Source organism: Pseudophryne corroboree, chromosome 7 (assembly GCF_028390025.1).
Source record: "Pseudophryne corroboree isolate aPseCor3 chromosome 7, aPseCor3.hap2, whole genome shotgun sequence".
Lineage (NCBI taxonomy): Eukaryota > Metazoa > Chordata > Amphibia > Anura > Myobatrachidae > Pseudophryne > Pseudophryne corroboree.
Genome location: NC_086450.1, coordinates 440,114,988 through 440,136,634, shown reverse-complemented (window position 1 = coordinate 440,136,634; position 21,647 = coordinate 440,114,988). Strand labels below are relative to the sequence as shown.

The 21,647-nt window shown below is 48.6% G+C and overlaps 1 protein-coding gene across 1 annotated transcript in view; it reads right to left on the bottom strand.

Moving 5' to 3' along the window:
• LOC134943840 (farnesyl pyrophosphate synthase-like) overlaps nucleotides 1-21,647 on the bottom strand; it is a 156,450-nt gene that overhangs the window by 8,006 nt on the left and 126,797 nt on the right. Inside the window, exons 7-9 of the mRNA XM_063932446.1 lie at nucleotides 5,017-5,089; nucleotides 4,741-4,818; nucleotides 4,505-4,639 (exon numbers count right to left, since the gene is read on the bottom strand). Of these exons, the coding sequence (XP_063788516.1) occupies nucleotides 4,505-4,639; nucleotides 4,741-4,818; nucleotides 5,017-5,089 (286 nt within the window). The remainder of the gene's footprint in view (nucleotides 1-4,504; nucleotides 4,640-4,740; nucleotides 4,819-5,016; nucleotides 5,090-21,647) is intronic.

The window sequence follows — 21,647 nt, the reverse complement described above, 5'->3', positions numbered from 1 at the left end:
TACCTGTTAGGAAATAAGGCTGGCAAAATGCTTGTGCGCAAACTCCGCGTTCAACAGGCCAGAAATAGAATTAAATGTATCTACTCTCCCACTAAACAAAAGATCCTGAACCCCAAAGATATAACGAACCAATTTGCAAACTATTACGCCAAATTATACAACTTAGCAAATGACCCCTCCACCCCACAACCCTCCCCCCCGTCCATTTCATCCTTCCTAGATGACCTCTCCCTCCCTACTCTTACACAGGACCAGCTTTCTTCTCTGAATGCCCCTTGGTCGGCTGATGAACTCTCCACAGCTATCAAATCTACACCCAGAAATAAGGCCCCTGGCCCAGACGGCTTTGTTTCCGACTTCTATACTACTTTCCACGACGCCCTTTCCCCCCTCCTGACCTCGCTATACAATACATTCTCAGACCGAGGCTCCCTCCCTCCAGAACTCTTAGAAGCGCGTATTGTTACTATACCTAAGCCCGGCAAAGACCCCGCCCTTGTGCACAACTACCGACCAATAGCACTATTAAACTGCGACATCAAACTATATGCCAAAATGATTGCAACCCGCATTAACAAATTCCTCCCTTCACTGATACACCCGGACCAGACTGGCTTCGTCCCTGGGAGACAAGCATCTGACAACACACGTCGAGTCTTCAACCTGATAGACTCCCTATCTGGAGACCAGGGCCTTCTCTTGCTTTCGCTGGACGCAGAGAAGGCGTTTGACAGACTAAACTGGGCATACATGCGCCAAACTCTCCTTAGATTCGGATTTAGGGATCGTATCCTATCCTCTATCCTAGCGTTATACAGCTCCCCTACGGCCCGGGTGTTCAGTGGAGGCTTCCTATCCGACCCTTTCCCTATTACAAATGGCACCAGACAAGGCTGTCCCTTATCCCCCCTGATCTTCGTCCTATCAATTGAACCCTTAGCAGCTAAAATAAGAGACAATCCCAACATTCCGGCAATTAAGTTCGGTTCATCCCTCCATAAACTGAGCCTCTTCGCTGACGATGTCCTCCTCTTTATCTCTAATCCCACTACAACGCTTCCAGTCTTACACGCCGTCCTAGATGACTACAGCCACGCCTCTTATTACAAACTAAACACCACCAAAACAGACGCCCTCCATTCAACCTATCTCACTCCACCCCAGCACTCCAAGCTTCCTTCCCATATAACTGGCGAACTCATACAATTAAATACCTAGGTATCAACATTCCTACCTCCACTAAAGACGCCTTCTCTGCCAACTTAACTCCCTTGATAGAATCACTGGAATCCCTTACAAAATCCTGGTCATCCTATGAGGTCTCTTGGTTGGGACGAATGGCGGCATTTAAAATGTCCCTACTTCCTAAACTAATGTATCTCTTCCGCACTATACCATACCCCTTCCCAAAGAAAGTCATCCAAACCTGTTCCTCTATCATGTCTAAATATATCTGGTCTGCAAAACCACCTTCAATGGCTCTCTCCAGAATGACCCTACCCAGAGCATTCGGAGGTCTTAATATACCTAATATTCCTCTATACCAAGAAGCCTCCCTCCTAGCCCCCATTAAATACTACTTCTCAACCCAACTGCGCACTGGATGGATGGAGTTGGAGCAAATCCGATCAAACCCAATCCCCCTAGCTGACCTTTTCCGTATCCCAAAGTCGCTCCGACCTACGCAACCATCCCTCCTTCCCTCCACACAAGCTGCTCTACAAATCTGGGACTCCCTATCGACCTCCCTATCATCGCCCATTTCCCATATCTCCCAGATATCGATCACTACATTAGCATCGATGATACCACATCTCAATTTATCCAAATGGAGAAACGCAGGAGTCCTATCCCTAGGAGACCTCCTCGATGGACTTTCTCTAAAACCTTTTTCTACTCTCCAGTCACAATACTCACTTCCAGCAACGGAACTCTTCCACTATGTGCAAGTAGCACACTGGTGGAAGACGATCTCTCCTACTTACGCAACGCTCCACACATCCTCACATACTCTCTTTTCCCGTCTCTCTCCTCACCGGACTCCAAAGGCGACATCTCATACTGGTATAAACTTCGGATAACCCCTACCTCCCCCTCTAAATCAAACGCCCAAAAGAAATGGGAACAGGACCTGGGGAAAACCCTATCCCCAAAAGACTGGCGTCAAGTTTTTTTAACCTCGCATTCCATGTCCCAGTGTCTAAACCACACTGAAATGCATATAAAACTAGTGAATAGAATATACCAAACCCCAGACCGAATCCATAAATTCTGGCCCTCTCACAGTAACAAATGTTGGAGACTATGCGGCTCGGTGGGACATATCTTCCACATATTCTGGACGTGCCCAAAGATCACTAAATATTGGATAGATGTATTTGACCTAATAAATAAAGTTCTGTCCACCCACCTAGCTCCAGACCCAACTCTAGCATTACTACAAGTTGTCCCCTCATCAATAACGCCACCTGCTAGATATGTCCTGGGCCACATCCTGATAGCCGCTCGTGCAAATCTAGCCCAAATGTGGAAACAACCCACACCTCCTACCTTGCTAAGAGTTATACATAAGATAAACCACCATTTCCTTATGGAGACGGAATCAGCTTCCTCCTCTCTCAACTAAGCTTCCCTCAAAACGCGCTGGCTCGCGTGGCACACCTATATCTCCTCGATTGAAGGGTCTCAATATCTTCATAAATCCACCTCACCCCCACTTAGCCCATCTGGGCAACCCGACAATATCTGAACTATAACATAACACATTTCATTACACCCCCCATTACCTAGGCATCTATACCCTCCCCTCCCGGTTAAGAGTCGACCCTCACTAGGCTTCCCCCCAACACCATCTTTTAAAGCGTACCTATAACTTCTGACCAACAACATTAGGCCACTATTACCTTACTGCAATGTACAGTCTCTTTATATGTCTCAACTCTTCTGATGTATTGTGTATACAAGGCTCCGATGTAACACTCCCCCCAATTCTAGTCTGGACTCCTACTCTCCCCCCCCCCCTCCCCCACCCTTCTGTACCCCTAACATACCTACCCTTACACTGTATTGATGTATCATCCCCCCCTTTTTTCTTTGTTCTGTACCCCATAAAAATGTTTATCTTTTCAATAAAAACTATTGATTTAAAAAAAAAAAAACTACAGTTATCTTCTTACAAAGTCCTCCTTTTCTTTATGTCATCCGGCCAACATTAACACTTAGTTTGGCTTCCACCCTATGAGGAGGATTTACATTCAGCCACCTCGTTTACTCTCCTCACAGGTAGCTATCCCTTCAGCCAAAACTCGGTTGTCGGAACCCCAACTTATGCCGAGCGTGACAAGGAGAATCAGCTGTCATGGAAGGTGTAAGCTCAGCAGCAGGAGCTGTCAAGGAGATGTGTAACTGCATTTGGAGCAGCTGTCAGTAATGTGAAAGTGCAGGAGGAGAAGCTAAGGGGGAAGGTGTAACCACAGGAGGAGGAGCTGATGGGGAAGGTGTAATTTCCAGAGAAGGAGGAGCTGTTGGGGAAGGTTTAAGCTCAGGAGAAAGAGTTTGCAGGGAAGGTGTAACTGCAGGAGGAGGCACTGTCATGAAAGGTGGAAGCTTAGTGGCATGAGCTGTCATGAAAGATGTAAATGTCAGTAATGTGTAAGTGTAATGGGAAAGGTGTGACCGCAGGAGGAGCAGTCAGGTGTAAGCACAGGAGAAGGTACTTTTGGATAAGGTGTATATGTAGTAGGAGGAACTCTCAGGGAAGGCGTAACAAGAAGAAGAAAGAGGAGCTGTCAGGGAAGGTGTATGTTCAGCAGTTTTCGGGAAATGTGTAAATGCAGAAAGAGGAGCTGTCGGGAAGGTGTAAGCACAGGAGGTGGATCTGTCAGGGAAGGTGTTAATGCAGGAGTAGGATCTGTCAGGGAAGGTGTAAATGCAGGAGTTGGAGCTATCAGCGAAAGTGTAAACAGAAGGAGGATGAGGAGGGGCTGCCTGGAAAGGTGTACATGCAGCAGCAAGAGCTGCTGGGGAAGATGTAATTGCTAGAGGAGTATCTGTCTGGGAAAGTTAAAGCACAGGAAGAGGAGCTATCAAGAAGGTGTAAGCTCAGCAGCAGTAGCTGTTGGGAAAGAAGTAGCTTGAGCAGTAGGGACTGTCGGGGGTGGTATAAGCACACGAGGCACAGATTTCAGGGAACGTGTAACTGGAGGAGGATGAGTTACAGTCGGGGAAGCTATAAGCACAGGAGGAGGAGGAGTTATTTGGGAAGGTGTAAATGCAGGAGGAGGAGTTGTCAGGAAAGGTGTAACCCACATGAAGAGGAGGAGTTGTCAGGGAATGTATAAACACAGAAGGAGGAAATGTTGGGGAAAGTGTAACTGCATTTGAATGAGGAGCTGTTGGGGAAGTTGTAACCACAGGAGATGAGGAGCTGTCAGGGAAGGTGTAAGCACAGGAGGAGGAGTTGTCTGAGTAGGTCTAACTGGAACTCTCCCACTATCACACTTACCTCCAGGATTTTCCTTTGCTCAGGAGTCACCCTCTTTAGTGCCTCTACCACCAGCCACGTACACTTCTTATCCTGGATGTCAGTTCCAATCTTCCCTAAGATGCTGGGGTCTCCGTAGCAGTCCAGGTAGTCATTCTAGTAGTAAATTGGTAAATGGTGCACAGAACATAACTTATACTGTATGATAAACTCAGACTCTCCCAATGCCTCATCACTCCTATTATTCCCTTTCTCACCTGCACCTGGAATAACTCCCCCATTTCCATCATGATTGTTTTGGCATTACTATGATCTTCCTCCTGGTCTATTCCAGCCTAGGCAGTGGGTACATGGATGGGTTACTCAGGTGGCATGAGCGGGGCTCATTTGTTTGTTGTGTATGTTACTGTAACATGCAATCACTGTCTCAAGGATTTTAATATGATGGGGTATATGCAGCTGCCAGTCATTCATTCTCTTACAAGGTTACAAAGAAAATAACTAGATTATCAGCTCTGCTGTACAGTACTCACCATAAACATGGCAGCAGCGATGGACAGGTAGAAGCACAGGTAAAACGCCTTGTATTTTGCAATGGATTTATACCTGCAGACAGAGGGCCAGGCATTAGGTCATACCAAACATACAAGGGGTGGGCAAAAAGTTCCCGGATATGCAGTGAAGAGGTAGAGTAGACACAATCTGACTGGTTGTAAACTGTAATCTCTGACTAAAGTACTTGTGAAATGTCAGGGCACAGAACTGTATATTTGCAGCACTGCACACCGAAGAAGTCAGCATGTTTACTCCCTTCATGAACTCATTATGTAGCTTAACAGAGGCCACTGGAGAGCCAGGATCTTCTACGAGTACAAGAGTGGTCTGCAACGGCAGGACAGTTTTGAGGGGGTCATTCTGACCCGATCACACGATGCAGTTGTTCACAGTGTAGCGATCGGGTCGGAACTGCGCATTCGCCGGCGCTGCAGTGCACCGCCGCATTTCAGGTGGCCGATGGCCCTCATTACCTAGCGATCGCCTCTGTCTGATTGACAGGAAGAGGTATTCGCTGGGAGGTAGGGGGCGGGGCGGCACGGCAGCATTTAGCCTCCGTTTTCAGGGCCAATGCAGGCGTGACCGAACCGTGCAGGGGGTGGCCCGCATCGGCTGCGTGATGTCACACACAGCCGCTGCGACGAGTAAATCCCGGCCAGCCGCAGTAGCTGCCCTGGCCAAGAGTTACTCTTCAAGTACAAAAACATCACTGCTGTGCGATGCTTTTGTACTTCAGCGGGGGGGGGGGGGGGGGGGCTGACATGCGGGGCGGACTAGCCCTGTGCTGGGCATCCCCCTGCATGTCTGGGAAGATGATCATAGCTGTGCTACATTTAACACAGCTACGATCAACTCGGAATGACCCACTGAGTAACTATAAGCTGCTTTTGGAGAGGAAGCACCAACCCGAACCCTTGTGTTTGAGTGTTTTTCAGAATTTCAGCATGGCGGAAGATCCTTGGAAGACAAGTAGCACTGTGGCCGACCTGTGTCCACCATTACCGAAGGCAACATTGCTGCTGTACAGGCCATAGTTGAATTGGATGCCAGGGTGATCATGGCCCAGTTAGAGAAAAAGGCATCTCATCGGGATCCAGCTGTTTCATACTTCAGCGATTCGATAGCAGGAAGAGGATCGGGTGACTTGGTGCCGCAACATGCTGACCAGGTTTGATGGGGTCACTCAAACTCCGTCTGGGAAATCATCAGTGGTGATCAGGGGTTAAAGTGGGCCGGAACGGGGTGGAACTACATTCCGTCACTTGTATTTGGAGGTGGTGCGCCAGCCAGTTTGCCCGGCAACTTTGTAGTTTGTACAGGCAGTTCCTGGTTGAGTGGTGTCAGGGGGCTAACTGTGCCAGGGATAAGTGGTCCAGGAGGAGAGCTGCGTCAGGGATAAGCTGTGTGAGGGATAACTTGTGTAAGATATGATAAAATGCCTGAAGAGGTGAGTTCTCAGTGAATGCTTATAGTTTTGGAGACTAGAGGAGAGTCTTGTGTATGGGAGGGCATTGTACAGAGTGGGTGCTGCATGGAAAAAAAAGTCCTATAACCATTACTGGGAGTAGGTAATGCGTGTATATGAGAGACACAGATCTTGTGCATATCAGAAGGGCGAGCTGGGAGATATTGCAAGATTAGAGAAAAGATGTATGTTGGTGTAATTTTTTTAATAGAATTATGTGTCAGTAGGAGTATTTTATATGTAAATTGATAACATATAGGCAGCCAGTGGTGGAACTGATAGAGCGGAGCAGTAAAAGATTAATGTTTTGCAGGTAGGGGCGGGGCTAGGGGTGTATCATCTGCAAGGTGGGTAAAAGGGTGAGGGGCTAGTGACACCGCACCCTCATGCTGGGAGGGCGGGGGGTGAGTTCCATCACCTCTCAAGGACCACTTTAAGCACTGGTCATGATGAATCTTGGATCTAAAGTTTCGACCCGATACAAAACAATCAGCCAAGTGGGCATCAGTTGGAGGTGCAGCGCCACAGAAGTTCCGATGTGAGTGCAGCATGGCCAAGGAAATAGTGGCTGATTTTGTGGCCAAGACTGGTCGTGTAGTTACCGTACCACTCGTGCAGCAGCACACCATCACTGGGGACCTGTACTTCAACCAATGCCTGCAACAAGTGCTGGAAGCCATTTCTGGGCACCTTCCAAAAACATGTGCTCGTGGTACCCGTCTCTATTAAGAAAATGCACCTGCCCACATGGAAAGCAGTGGTTTTTCTGGCCCATGAACACATCCAGGAGCTTGGTCTAGACCAGGCGCCTTGTGACTTCTTCGTGTTCCCACACAAGATGCATGGGATTCATTTTGAGTCACTGGAAGCTGCATTGGAGACATATATACTAGAGATGTGCACCGGAAATTTTTCGGGTTTGTGTTTTGGTTTTGGATTCGGTTCCGCGGCTGTGTTTTGGATTCGGACGCGTTTTGCCAAAACCTCCCTGAAATTTTTTGGTCGGATTCTGGTGTGTTTTGGATTCGGGTGTTTTTTTTACAAAAAAAACTCAAAAACAGCTTAAATCACAGAATTTGGGGGTCATTTTGATCCCATAGTATTATTAACCTCAATAACCATAATTTACACTCATTTTCAGTCTATTCTGAACACCTCACACCTCACAATATTATTTTTAGTCCTAAAATTTGCACCAAGGTCGCTGGATGGCTAAGCTAAGCTACACAAGTGGCCGACACAAACACCTGGCCCATCTAGGAGTGGCACTGCAGTGTCAGGCAGGATGGCACTTCAAAAAAAATAGTCCCCAAACAGCACATGATGCAAAGAAAAAAAGAGGCGCACCAAGGTCGCTGTGTGACTAAGCTAAGCGACACAAGTGGCCGACACAAACACCTGGCCCATCTAGGAGTGGCACTGCAGTGTCAGGCAGGATGGCACTTCAAAAAAAAGTCCCCAAACAGCACATGATGCAAAGAAAAAAAGAGGTGCACTAAGGTCGCTGGATGGCTAAGCTAAGCGACACAAGTGGCCGACACAAACACCTGGCCCTTTTAGGAGTGGCACTGCAGTGTCAGGCAGGATGGCACTTCAAAAAAATAGTCCCCAAACAGCACATGATGCAAAGAAAAATGAAAGAAAAAAGAGGTGCAAGATGGAATTGTCCTTGGGCCCTCCCACCCACCCTTATGTTGTATACTATAAACAGGACATGCACACTTTAACGAACCCATCATTTCAGCGACAGGGTCTGCCACACGACTGTGACTGAAATGACTGGTTGGTTTGGGACCCCACCAAAAAAGAAGCAATCAAACTCTCCTTGCACCAGAGTCGGAACTACCGGCAGTGCAAGCAGTGCGTTGCACTGGGGCCCGCCTCTGTCCAGGGGCCCAAGCATGTAATGAGTCAAACTGACTCATTACATGCCGCTGTGCGCTGCGGGCAACCGCTGCCCGCAGCGCACAGCCGCCCGGCGAGGAGAGGAGCAGTGGCACGGACGGGGGAAGGAGGAGGAGGGAAGTGAAGGAGGGAGCCGCAGCAGCGCTTTGTTACTGGTGGAGGCGCTGCTGCTGCTGCTGCTCTGCTTCACTATAGGCTGTCTTCCAAGAACAGCCTATAGTGAAGCAGAGGGGCAGCAGCAGCAGCGCCTCAACCAATAACACAGCGCTGCTGCGGCTCCCTCCTCCACCTCCCTCCTCCTCATTCTCTACTGCCCGGGAATCGTCTGACGCTGCACCGAGGAGCCTGAGCCAGCGGAGAGGGTAAGTATAATTCTTTCTTTCTTTCTTTCTTTCTTTCTTTCTTTCTTTCTTTCTTGGGACTGCCTGCCGCTATGTGTAAAAATGGGGGACTGCCTGCCGCTATGTGTAAAAATGGGGGACTGCCTGCCGCTATGTGTAAAAATGGGGGACTGCCTGCCGCTATGTGTAAAAAGGGGGAATCTGCCTGCCGCAATGTGTAAAAAGGGGTAATCTGCCTGCCGCAATGTGTAAAAATGGGGAATCTGCCTGCCGTAATGTGTAAAAAGGGGGGACTGCCTGACGTAATGTGTAAAAAGGGGGGCCTGCCTGATGTAATGTGTAAAAATGGGGAATCTGCCTGCCGCTATGTGTAAAAATGGGGAATCTGCCTGCCGCAATGTGTAAAACTGGGGAATCTGCCTGCCGCAATGTGTAAAAATGGGGAATCTGCCTGCCGTAATGTGTAAAAAGGGGGGACTGCTTGACGTAATGTGTAAAAATGGGGAATCTGCCTGCCGCTATGTGTAAAATGGGGAATCTGCCTGCCGCAATGTGTAAAACTGGGGAATCTGCCTGCCGCTATGTGTAAAAAGGGGGAATCTGCCTGCCGCTATGTGTAAAAAGGGGGAATCTGCCTGCCGTAATGTGTAAAAAGGGGGACGCTGTCTGCCGTAATGTGTAACAAGGGCACGCTGTCTGCCATAATGTGTAAAAAGGGGACGCTGTCTGCCGTTATGTGTAAAAAGTGTACGCTGTCTGCCGTTATGTGTAAAAAGTGTACGCTGTCTGCCGTAATGTGTAAAAAGTGTACGCTGTCTGCCGCTATGTTTAACAAGGGCACGCTGTCTGCCGTTATGTGTAAAAAGTGTACGCTGTCTGCCGCTATGTTTAACAAGGGCACGCTGTCTGCCGTTATGTGTAAAAAGTGTACGCTGTCTGCCGCTATGTGTAACAAGGGCACGCTGTCTGCCGTTATGTGTAACAAGGGCACGCTGTCTGCCGTTATGTGTAAAAAGGGGACGATGTCTGCCGTTATGTGTAAAAAGTGCACGCTGTCTGCCGTTATGTGTAAAAAGAGGAATCTGTCCGCTGTAAGGTGTAAAAGGGTCTCTACCTGGTGTAGTGGTGCTACTGTGCGGCGTAATTTGAAGAATGGAGACTACTGTGCACCGTTTTATGAATTGGTATTATTTTGTGGCCACACCCCTTCCCCACGAAGCCACGCCACTATGTATTTTTGCGCGCGCCTACGGCGCGCACTGCCCCTGTTTTGCATGCAGGGGTGGGGCTCCGATGCCGTTTCTTGCACACAGTAGTACTAAAATGTCTAGTTACGGCACTGTTGCTAGGTATCCATTTCTCTGACCCTGAGCAGGTCCCCCTCACCAGATCCTCTCCAGGGGTCAGGGGGTGGACTTGGATGGGATGTTTGTGTGTGTGGGGGGGGGCAAAGCATTTTGTCGCACCTGGGCCCACCGCTCGCTAGTTCCGCCACTGCCTTGCACAAACTGGCTCTACAGAGTCAAGATGTCCACCCCATCATCATCCTCCGATTCCTCACCCCTTTCACTGTGTACATCCCCCTCCTCACAGATTATGAATTCGTCCCCACTGGAATCCACCATTTCAGATCCCTGTGTACTTTCTGGAGGCAATTGCTGCTGGTGAATGTCTCCACGGAGGAATTGATTATAATTAATTTTGATAAACATCATCTTCTCCACATTTTGTGGAAGTAACCTTGTACGCCGATGGCTGACAAGGTGACCGGCTGCACTAAACACTCTTTCGGAATACACACTGGAGGGGGGGCAACTTAGGTAAAATAAAGCCAGTTTCTGCAAGGGCCTCCAAATTGCCTCTTTTTCATGCCAGTATACGTACGGACTGTCTGACGTGCCTACTTGCAGTGGCGTAACTACTGCCCCCGCAGCCCTCTTGGTGGCTTGGGGGTGAGGGGCTGCGGGGGCGCCACTGATTTACAGCATACTGACATGCGGACGAGCGTCCGCATGTTAGTCTGCGGTCTCCTTCCCTCCGCCGCTTCTTGGAGGGACACAGAGGGCACAGCGCGCGCCTCCCTGTGTCCCTCCTGCATCATCTCCGGCGGCCGCGGGTCTAATAGGGGGAAGTGCCGTCCGTGAGCTCTAATTGGCTCACGAACCGGCACTTCCCCCTATTAGACCAGCGGCCGCCGGAGATGATGCAGGAGGGACACAGGAGAGGCGCGCTGTGCCCTCCGTGTCCCTCCAACAAGCGGCGGCGGCGGGGGAAGAAATATCTGGCACTGGGGGCATATATGGCACTGGGGGGGGGGGTTATATCTGGCACTGGGGCATATATGGCACTGGGGGGAATATCTGGCACTGGGGCATATATGGCACTGGGTGGGAATATCTGGCACTGGGGGCATATATGGCACTGGGGGGGAATATCTGGCACTGGGGGCATATATGGCACTGGGGGGGAATATCTGGCACTGGGGGCATATATGGCACTGGGGGGGAATATCTGGCACTGGGGGCATATATGGCACGGGGGGAATATCTGGCACTGGGGGCATATATGGCACTGGGGGGGAATATCTGGCACTGGGGGCATATATGGCACTGGGGGCATATTTGGCACTGGGGGGGAATATATGGCACTGGGGGCATATGTGGCACTGGGGGGGAATATCTGGCACTGGGGGCATATGTGGCACTGGGGGGGTATATGTGTACATGGCACATGGGGGGGGCTATATTTGGCACTGGGGCATGTGAGTACCTGGCACCGTGGGGGAATATCTGGCACTGGGGACATATGTGGCACTGGGAGCACAGCCCTAGCAACAAGGACTACCTCCTAGCAACGAGCATGACACCCAGTGCATGAAACACCTGGCAACGAGCATGACACCCAGTGCATGAAATACCTGGCAACGAGCATGACACCCAGTGCATGAAACCCTGGCAACGAGCATGACACCCTGAGCATGAAAACCACTGGCACCGTGCATGGAACCAAGAGCATGAAACCCCTGGCAACGAGCATGACACCCAGTGCATGAAACCCCTGAAAACGAGCAGGTAATTGAAAAGTAATTAGAAGCCTTACTGTAGGACTTAATGTGTAATGGGCATTACGGTGTGTGGCATAATGTATCACGGACATTGCGGTGTGTGTCATAATGTGTCACAGGCATTACGGTGTATGGTATACTATATCGCGGGCATTGTGATATGTGGTATAATGTCTCAGGGTCATTGCAGTGTGTGGCATAATGTATCACGGACATTGCGGTGTGTGTCATAATGTGTCAGGCATTACGGTGTGTGGTATACTATATCACGGGCATTGTGGTATGTGGTATAATGTCTCAGGGTCATTGCAGTGTGGCATAATACATAACAGGCATTGCGGTGTGTGGCATAGGGTATAACGGGCAGGGCATTGCGGTATGTGTCACAGGCATTACGGTATATGGTATACTATATCACGGGCATTGTGGTATAGTGTCTCAAGGTCATTGCAGTGTGTGGCATAATGTGTCACAGGCATTGTATGTGCTATAATGTATCGGGCATTGCAGTGTGTGGCATAATGTATCACGGACATTGCGGTGTGTGTCATAATGTGTCACAGACATTGTATGTGCTATAATGTATCAGGGGCATTGCAGTGTGTAGCATAATGTATAACGGGCATTGCGATTCCTGTCATAATGTGTCACAGGCATTACGGTGTGTGGCATAATGTGTCACAGGCATTACGGTGTGTGGCAAAATGTGTCGGGGGCATTACAGTGTGTGCATATTGTGTCATATGCATTATTGTGTACGGCATAATGTCTAAGGGCCATTGCAGTATGTGGCATAATGTATACTGGGCATTACTATAAGGAGGAAAAATGACAAATAATGTAAGGGGCATGAATCAGGATTATTTTTCTTTCCTGTGGTGGCCAACGTATGGGCGTGCAGGTTGCAAAACTGGGGTAAAAGGTAGTCTTTTCCTGCAATGCCACGCCCCTTTATGCGAAATCACGCCCATTCCAACGAATCCACGCCCCTTTTTTGCCCGTTCCGCTTGACTTGACAATTTTCTCACCAGCAGGTCTTTGAACCTCTGCAGACTTGTGTCTGCCGGAAAGAGAGATACAACGTAGGTTTTAAATCTAGGATCGAGCACGGTGGCCAAAAAGTAGGGCTATGATTTCAACAGATTGACCACCCGTGAATCCTGGTTAAGCAAATTAAGGGCTCCATCCACAAGTCCCACATGCCTAGCGGAGTCGCTCTCTTTTAGCTTCTCCTTCAATCTCTCCAGCTTCTTCTGCAAAAGCCTGATGATCACGTGTGGCAAGTTCAAAGGGTTGCAGAACCTTGCATAACGTTGAAATCATTCTCCACTGCGCTTGAGTCAGGTGCATTCCCCCTCCTTTGCCTATATCGTGGGCAGATGTATAGGCTTGAATGGCCTTTTGCTGCTCCTCCATCCTCTGAAGCATATAGAGGGTTGAATTCCACCTCGTTACCACCTCTTGCTTCAGATGATGGCAGGGCAGGTTCAGGAGTGTTTGCTGGTGCTCCAGTCTTCGGCACGCGGTGGCTGAATGCCGAAAGTGGCCCACAATTCTTCGGACCACCGACAGCATCTCTTGCACGCCCCTGTCGTTTTTTAAATAATTCTGCACCACCAAATTCAATGTATGTGCAAAACATGGGACGTGCTGGAATTTGCCCAGATGTAATGCACGCACAATATTGCTGGTGTTGTCCGATGTCACAAATCCCCAGGAGAGTCCAATTGGGGTAAGCCATTCTGCGATGATGTTCCTCAGTTTCCGTAAGAGGTTGTCAGCTGTGTGCCTCTAATGGAAAGCGGTGAAACAAAGCGTAGCCTGCCTAGGAACAAGTTGGCGTTTGCGAGATGCTGCTACTGGTGCCGCCGCTGCTGTTCTTGCTGCGGGAGGCAATACATCTACCCAGTGGGCTGTCACAGTCATATAGTCCTGAGTCTGCCCTGCTCCACTTGTCCACATGTCCGTGGTTAAGTGGACATTGGGTACAACTGCATTTTTTAGGACACTGGTGACTCTTTTTCTGACGTCTGTGTACATTTTCGGTATCGCCTGCCTAGAGAAATGGAACCTAGATGGTATTTGGTACCGGGGACACAGTACCTCAATCAAGTTTCTAGTTGCCTGTGAATTAACGGTGGATACCGGACACACGTTTCTCACCACCCAGGCTGACAAGACCTGAGTTATCCGCTTTGCAGCAGGATGACTGCTGTGATATTTCATCTTCCTCGCAAAGGACTGTTGGACAGTCAATTGCTTACTGGAAGTAGTACATGTGGTCTTCTGACTTCCCCTCTGGGATGACGATCGACTCCCAGCAGCAACAACAGCAGCGCCAGCAGCAGTAGGTGTTACATTCAAGGATGCATCGGAGGAATCCCAGGCAGGAGAGGACTCGTCAGACTTGCCAGTGACATGGCCTGCAGGACTATTGGCTTTCCTGTGTAAGGTGGAAATTGACACTGAGGGAGTTGGTGGTGTGGTTTGCAGGAGCTTGGTTACAAGAGGAAGGGATTTAGTGGTCAGTGGACTGCTTCCACTGTCATCCAAAGTTTTTGAACTTGTCACTGACTTCTGATGAATGCGGACCAGGTGACGTATAAGGGAGGATGTTCCTAGGTGGTTAACGTCCTTACCCCTACTTATTACAGCTTGACAAAGGCAACACACGGCTTGACACCTGTTGTCCGCATTTGTGTTGAAATAATTCCACACCGAAGAGGTGATTTTTTTTTGTATTTTGACCAGGCATGTCAGTGGCCATATTCGTCCCACGGACAACAGGTGTCTCCCCGGGTGCCTGACTTAAACAAACCACCTCACCATCAGAATCCTCCTTGTCAATTTCCTGCCCAGCGCCAGCAACACCCATATCCTCATCCTGGTGTACTTCAACAGTGACATCTTCAATTTGACTATCAGGAACTGGACTGCGGGTGCTCCTTCCAGCACTTGCAGGGGGCGTGCAAATGGTGGAAGGCGCAAGCTCTTCCCGTCCAGTGTTGGGAAGGTCAGGCATCGCAACCGACACAATTGGACTCTCCTTGGGGATTTGTGATTTAGAAGAACGCACAGTTCTTTGCTGTGCTTTTGCCAGCTTAAGTCTTTTCATTTTTCTAGCGAGAGGATGAGTGCTTCCATCCTCATGTGAATCTGAACCACTAGCCATGAACATAGGCCAGGGCCTCAGCCGTTCCTTGCCACTCCGTGTCGTAAATGGCATATTGGCATGTTTACGCTTCTCCTCAGACGCTTTTAATTAAGATTTTTGGGTCATTTTACTGAACTTTTGTTTTTTGGATTTTACATGCTCTCTACTATGACATTGGGCATCGGCCTTGGCAGACGACGTTGATGGCATTTCATCGTCTCGGCCATGACTAGCGGCAGCAGCTTCAGCACGAGGTGGAAGTGGATCTTGATCTTTCCCTATTTTAACCTCCACATTTTTGTTCTCCATTTTTTAATGTGTGGAATTATATGCCAGTATCAATAGCAATGGCCTACTACTATATATGCTACGCACAACTGAAATGCACCACAGGTATGGATGGATAGTATTCTTGACGACACAGAGGTAGTTAGAGCAGTGGCCTTCCGTACCGTACTGCTATATATACTGGTGGTCACTGTCAGCAAACTGCAAAACTAAAATGCACCACAGGTATAGAATCTAGATGGATAGTATACTTGACGACACAGAGGTAGGTAGAGCAGTGGCCTTCCGTACCGTACTGCTATATATACTGATGGTCACTGTCAGCAAACTGCAAAACTAAAATGCACCACAGGTATAGAATCTAGATGGATAGTATACTTGACGACACAGAGGTAGGTAGAGCAGTGGCCTTCCGTACCGTACTGCTATATATACTGGTGGTCACTGTCAGCAAAACTCTGCACTGTACTCCTCCTATATATAATACAGCTGCTCCCCAGTCCCCACAATTAAGCAGTGTGAGCACAGATATATGCAGCACACTGAGCACAGATATGGAGTGTTTTTCAGGCAGACAACGTATACTGGTGGTCACTGTCAGCAAAACTCTGCACTGTACTCCTCCTATATAATATACTGATGGTCTCCAGTCCCCACAATAAAGCAGTGTGAGCACAGATATATGCAGCACACTGAGCACAGATATGGAGTGTTTTTCAGGCAGACAACGTATACTGGTGGTCACTGTCAGCAAAACTCTGCACTGTACTCCTCCTATATAATATACTGATGGTCTCCAGTCCCCACAATAAAGCAGTGTGAGTACAGATATATGCAGCACACTGAGCACAGATATGGAGTGTTTTTCAGGCAGACAACGTATACTGGTGGTCATTGTCAGCAAAACTCTGCACTGTACTCCTCCTGGCTCCTATATAATATACTGGTGGTCCCCAGTGCCCACAATAAAGCAGTGTGAGCACAGATATATGCAGCACACTGAGCACAGATATGGAGTGTTTTTCAGGCAGACAACGTATACTGGTGGTCACTGTCAGCAAAACTCTGCACTGTACTCCTCCTATATAATACAGCTGCTCCCCAGTCCCCACAATTAAGCAATAAGCACAAATATTATTAATAAACGGAGAGGACTCCAGCCACGTCCTCTCCCTAACATTTCCAATGCACGAGTGAAAATGGCGGCGACGCGCGGCTGCTTATATAGAATCCGAATCTCGCGAGAATCCGACAGCGGGATGATGACGTTCGGGCGCGCTCGGATTAACCGAGCCATACGGGAGAATCCGAGTATGCCTCGGACCCGTTTAAAATGGGTGAAGTTCGGGGGGGTTCGGTTTCCGAGGAACTGAACCCGCTCATCACTAATATATACCTGCATCAGACTGGTCCAGCTGCTTAAACAAGTGGTTTGGTCACATGTAACTTTGCATAGCCTCCTCTGGTGAAAAAATTTAACGTTCATGTGATACTTCACAAGGTGACAGCCTGTGTCACAAATCAAGGCTAGTGGGACTACTAAAGACAGCACAGAGTTAATTACCTGGCTCAGACCATTTAAGGGATACACTGACAGCTCTTGCAGGGAGGAGACCTGATTGGCTGTGGTGTGCAGTGAGAGGAAGAGAAGATGACGTGAGAGGAAGCCACGTCAGACGCCAACTTCAGCGAGGGAAAGGAGATGGGTGTCCTAGAAGGAGGCTGCCTGTGAAGTCCCTGAGCATCCCAGCATCTACCCGCACTGGTCACATGTTCTGTGATCGGCCGCTTGTGGTGCGGAGGCACGTGGCGGCAGAGTGCAGCAGAAAGTGAGTGTGATGGGATGAGACGCATGGGAGAGGACCGCAGAAAAGTGGAGGCTGCAGATCCCAAGCCCGGTGGGCTGCCAGACTGGAGAGTAGAAGGAGCGGGGTGAGAGCCGATCCCCGCTGTGGCCCCATCGAGCCACCCGCCCACCAGAAGAGAGGGGGGTGACAGAGCGTTGGATGCGCATTGTCCGGAGGAGATGTCCTGTTGCCACTGGTGACCCAGCCCAGGTACCCTGCCAGGAGGAGGAGCACAGTGGCCTAGCGCACTACAACATAACGAGAACCGTGAGTCTGGCTTCTGTAGCCAATCTGGTGCCAAGGAACTGCTCCAGAGTTATAGAGACAGTCCCCACCGTCAGCCCCTAGATAGACTGAGTACCACCACACTTAGCCTCCCTTGGCCAATAGACCAGTTCTAATGCTGATACCCTCTCCAACCCCATTAGGCTTGGTGCCTGTGCGGAGGACTATACATCCTTACTAGTGAACGTTTAAAGGCTACTGACCGAATTACATTTATTTGACCGGAAATAATGAGAGGCCACAAGTGTGATTTGAAAGGCTTAAAGGGACCCAGCGCCATTTAGCAACGGGGGTTTGTCTAGCACCTACTTTGCTGAGTTAAATACCTGCCACAGCCACTGGTCCCCTCCAAGCCTAACCCCTTGTCAGCAGTGGACTCCCCAGTAGGACAAAGGGGAGAAACGTGTTGGAAAGCTGCGTTAAAGCTGAGGGTTCGAACCTTCTAACACCACCATACCTAAATCCTGTGCACATGTCGGGTTACAGAACCCATTTAAGTGGGACAATAATAGTACTCGAGTACCTGAAAGGTTACGTTATTTGACGTTTAATATTGTGTGATGTTCAGATTATGTGATGTTTGTATTGTTTGATGTTTAAATTGCATTGGTCACTTAGATCAGTTTCAGTGGTGCTGTTGTGTTGCGCTAGGTTAGTGGTGCCTTGTTAGTTAGAAACTCCATTAAATTATACAGTAAACACCTCCCACTACCTGACAGCACCAGGAAACCGAGAGGAATTGTGAACTTTTATGCACAAGTGCAGGAGTGAGTACACACTATTTAAAGCATAAAGTAAACCATTATTTAAATTGTTGACATTATACGTATGGACTGATCTTGGTTGCAGCATTGTGTTTGTGATGCCTTTTTTGTAATGTCTTGGTAGTCAATATTGGGACCATGAGCCCGGGGCGGATCAGTGTTATTACAAATAATTGGTACGCACTAATTAGGGGTGCATTATATCCTTGCTGATATTGTTGAAACGAGTAAGAAATTTACACTACAAGTTGATAACATTGGGGCAAGCTTTATAACAAAGTATGCCCCTCCTAACAGACTCAGTTTTGAAAATGTGCCCGGAGGAGCCGGTCATGCTGAAGGAAGCTCCTGAAGAGTTTTCTGCATTTATTTTCTATGTTTGTTGTTTTCAGGCAGTGCTGGTTGACACCTGCCTGCCTGCTTTGTGGGACTCTTGAAGGGTTAATGGTCCCGTTCCCCGCTGACAGGACACTGAGCTCCTGAGGGAATTATTTGCAAGCCCCATCAAGGCGAGCGTACATTCCCGCAGCACGCCACCACCCCTAACAGAGCCAGAAGAGTGGTGAGAACTGAGCCGGCGTCCCGGTTAGTGGGGCGCTGGCTTTTATGGCGGCACAAGCGTACAGAAATGCATGCCTTCTAAATGGGGCGGAATGCGTCTCCAGACACAGTACACAACTGCATCTCAGTAAACTGTACACAGTACCCAGACTGTCAACACGGCCTTAAAACGGTTTTCTCTCCATGTTAAACACCAGATTCCTCAATCAGTATAAAAAAAGCAGGAAGACCGCACGCCATTGAAGGGGCGGGGCTTCATTATGAGAGGATCCAGCAGCTCACCAGTGCCATTTTCCCTCTGCAGTGGACCCAGATGCTGACAGGACAGGGATGCGCAGCTCCTCCGCTGGCTGCCCGGGTTGTCTCGGCTTTACAGCTCTGCTGAGCAGCTACTTGGTCAGGTTCGAACACGTTTGCTAAGTTCTACAAGTTCGATACTTTGGCATCTGTGGACCTTCAGTTTGGTCAATCAGTTCTGCAGGAACCTCAGCACTCTCCCACCTGGTTTGGGAACTTTGGTACTTCCCCATGGTACTAAATGGACTCCAGTATCCTCTGGGACATAAGAGAATATAGGATTTTAATTACTTACCAGTAAATCCTTTCCTCGCAGTCCGTAGAGGATACAGGGCGCCCACCCAGTGCTTCGTTCTACCTGCACTGTATGTTGGTTTAGCCTTTGCTGTTCCTGTTTCAAGTTTGGTTAACTTGGCTTTCCTCTTGTTGTGTGTGCTGGTTCGGAATCTCACCACTATCCTTATCTATCCTTCTCTCAAAGTATATACATCTCCTCGGGCACAGTTTTTTAGACTGAGTCTGGTAGGAGGGGCATAGAGGGAGTTTCCCCGACCCGTGTACTACATTCACTTTGTAAATCTACTTTTGGTTATCCGGAAACTTATTTCACATCTCTCGTACAATACTATCAGAGAATTATTACCCTACAATGCCTATTAGTAGCTGTAAATTGCAGTTAAAATGACAGTCTTTGGCGGTTGGCTGCATTTCCCTTGTGTATCAAGCTTCTGAAATTGAACTATTCAGAGCTTATACCCAAAAAGCAACTCCATCCAAAGAAGCCTACTGGCTACCTTAAACAGAATTCCCCTAAAATAGATTCACAAGATGCTTCCCTGACACCCCCCCTTCCACCCCATCTACCACCCATTCACGGCTTGTACTTGTGCATTCCGATGGCTAAACACGCAATAGGGTCATAAACCTGAAAGTTCACCGGAAATTTTTCGGGTTTTGTGTTTTGGTTTTGGATTCGGTTCCGCGGCCGTGATTTGGATTTGGACGCGTTTTGGCAAAACCTCCCTGAAAATTTTTTGTCGGATTCGGGTGTGTTTTGGATTCGGATGTTTTTTTACAAAAAACCCTCAAAACCAGCTTAAATCACAGAAGTTGGGGGTCATTTTGATCCCATAGTATTATTAACCTCAATAACCATAATTTCCACTCATTTCCAGTCTATTCTGAACACCTCACAATATTATTTTTAGTCCTAAAATTTGCACCGAGGTCGCTTGATGGCTAAGCTAAGCGACCCAAGTGGCCGACACAAACACCTGGCCCATCTAGGAGTGGCACTGCAGTGTCAGACAGGATGGCAGATTTAAAAAATAGTCTCCAAACAGCACATGATGCATAGAAAAAAAGGAGGTGCACCGAGGTCGCTGTGTGACTAAGCTAAGCGACCCAAGTGGCCGACACAAACACCTGGCCCATCTAGGAGTGTCAATGCAGTGTCAGACAGGATGGCAGATTAAAAAAATAGTCCCCAAACAGCACATAATGCAAAGATAAATTAAAGAAAAAAGAGGTGCAAGATGGAATTGTCCTTGGGCTCTCCCACCCACCCTTATGTTGTATAAACAGGACATGCACACTTTAACAAACCCATCATTTTAGCGACAGGGTCTGCCACACGACTGTGACTGAAATGACTGGTTGGTTTGGGCCCCCACCAAAAAAGAAGCAATCAATCTCTCCTTGCACAAACTGGCTCTACAGAGGCAAGATGTCCATCTCCTCCTCATCGTCCGATTCCTCACCCCTTTCACTGTGTACATCCAACTTCTCACAGATTATTAATTCGTCCCCACTGGAATCCACCATCTCAGGTCCCTGTGTACTTTCTGGAGGCAATTGCTGCTGGTGAATGTCTCCACGGATGAATTGATTATAATTAATTTTGATAAACATCATCTTCTCCACATTTTGTGGAAGTAACCTCGTACGCCGATTGCTGACAAGGTGACCGGCTGCACTAAACACTCTTTCGGAGTACACACTGGAGGGGGGGCAACTTAGGTAAAATAAAGCCAGTTTCTGCAAGGGCCTCCAAATTGCCTCTTTTTCCTGCCAGTATACGTATGGACTGTCTGACGTGCCTACTTGGATGCGGTCACTCATATAATCCTCCACCATTCTTTCAATGGTGATAGAATCATATGCAGTGACAGTAGACGACATGTCAGTAATCGTTGGAAGGTCCTTCAGTCCGGACCAGATGTCAGCACTCGCTCCAGACTGCCCTGCATCACCGTCAGCGGGTGGGCTTGGAATTCTTAGCCTTTTCCTCGCAGCCCCAGTTGCAGGAGAATGTGAAAGAGGAGCTGTTGACGGGTCACGTTCCGCTTGACTTGACAATTTTCTCACCAGCAGGTCTTTGAACCTCTGCAGACTTGTGTCTGCCGGAAAGAGAGATACAACGTAGGTTTTAAATCTAGGATCGAGTACGGTGGCCAAAAAGTAGGGCTATGATTTCAACAGATTGACCACCCATGAATCCTGGTTAAGCGAATTAAGGGCTCCATCCACAAATCCCACATGCCTAGCGGAGTCGCTCTCTTTTAGCTCCTCCTTCAATCTCTCCAGCTTCTTCTGCAAAAGCCTGATGAGGGGAATGACCTGACTCAGGCTGGCAGTG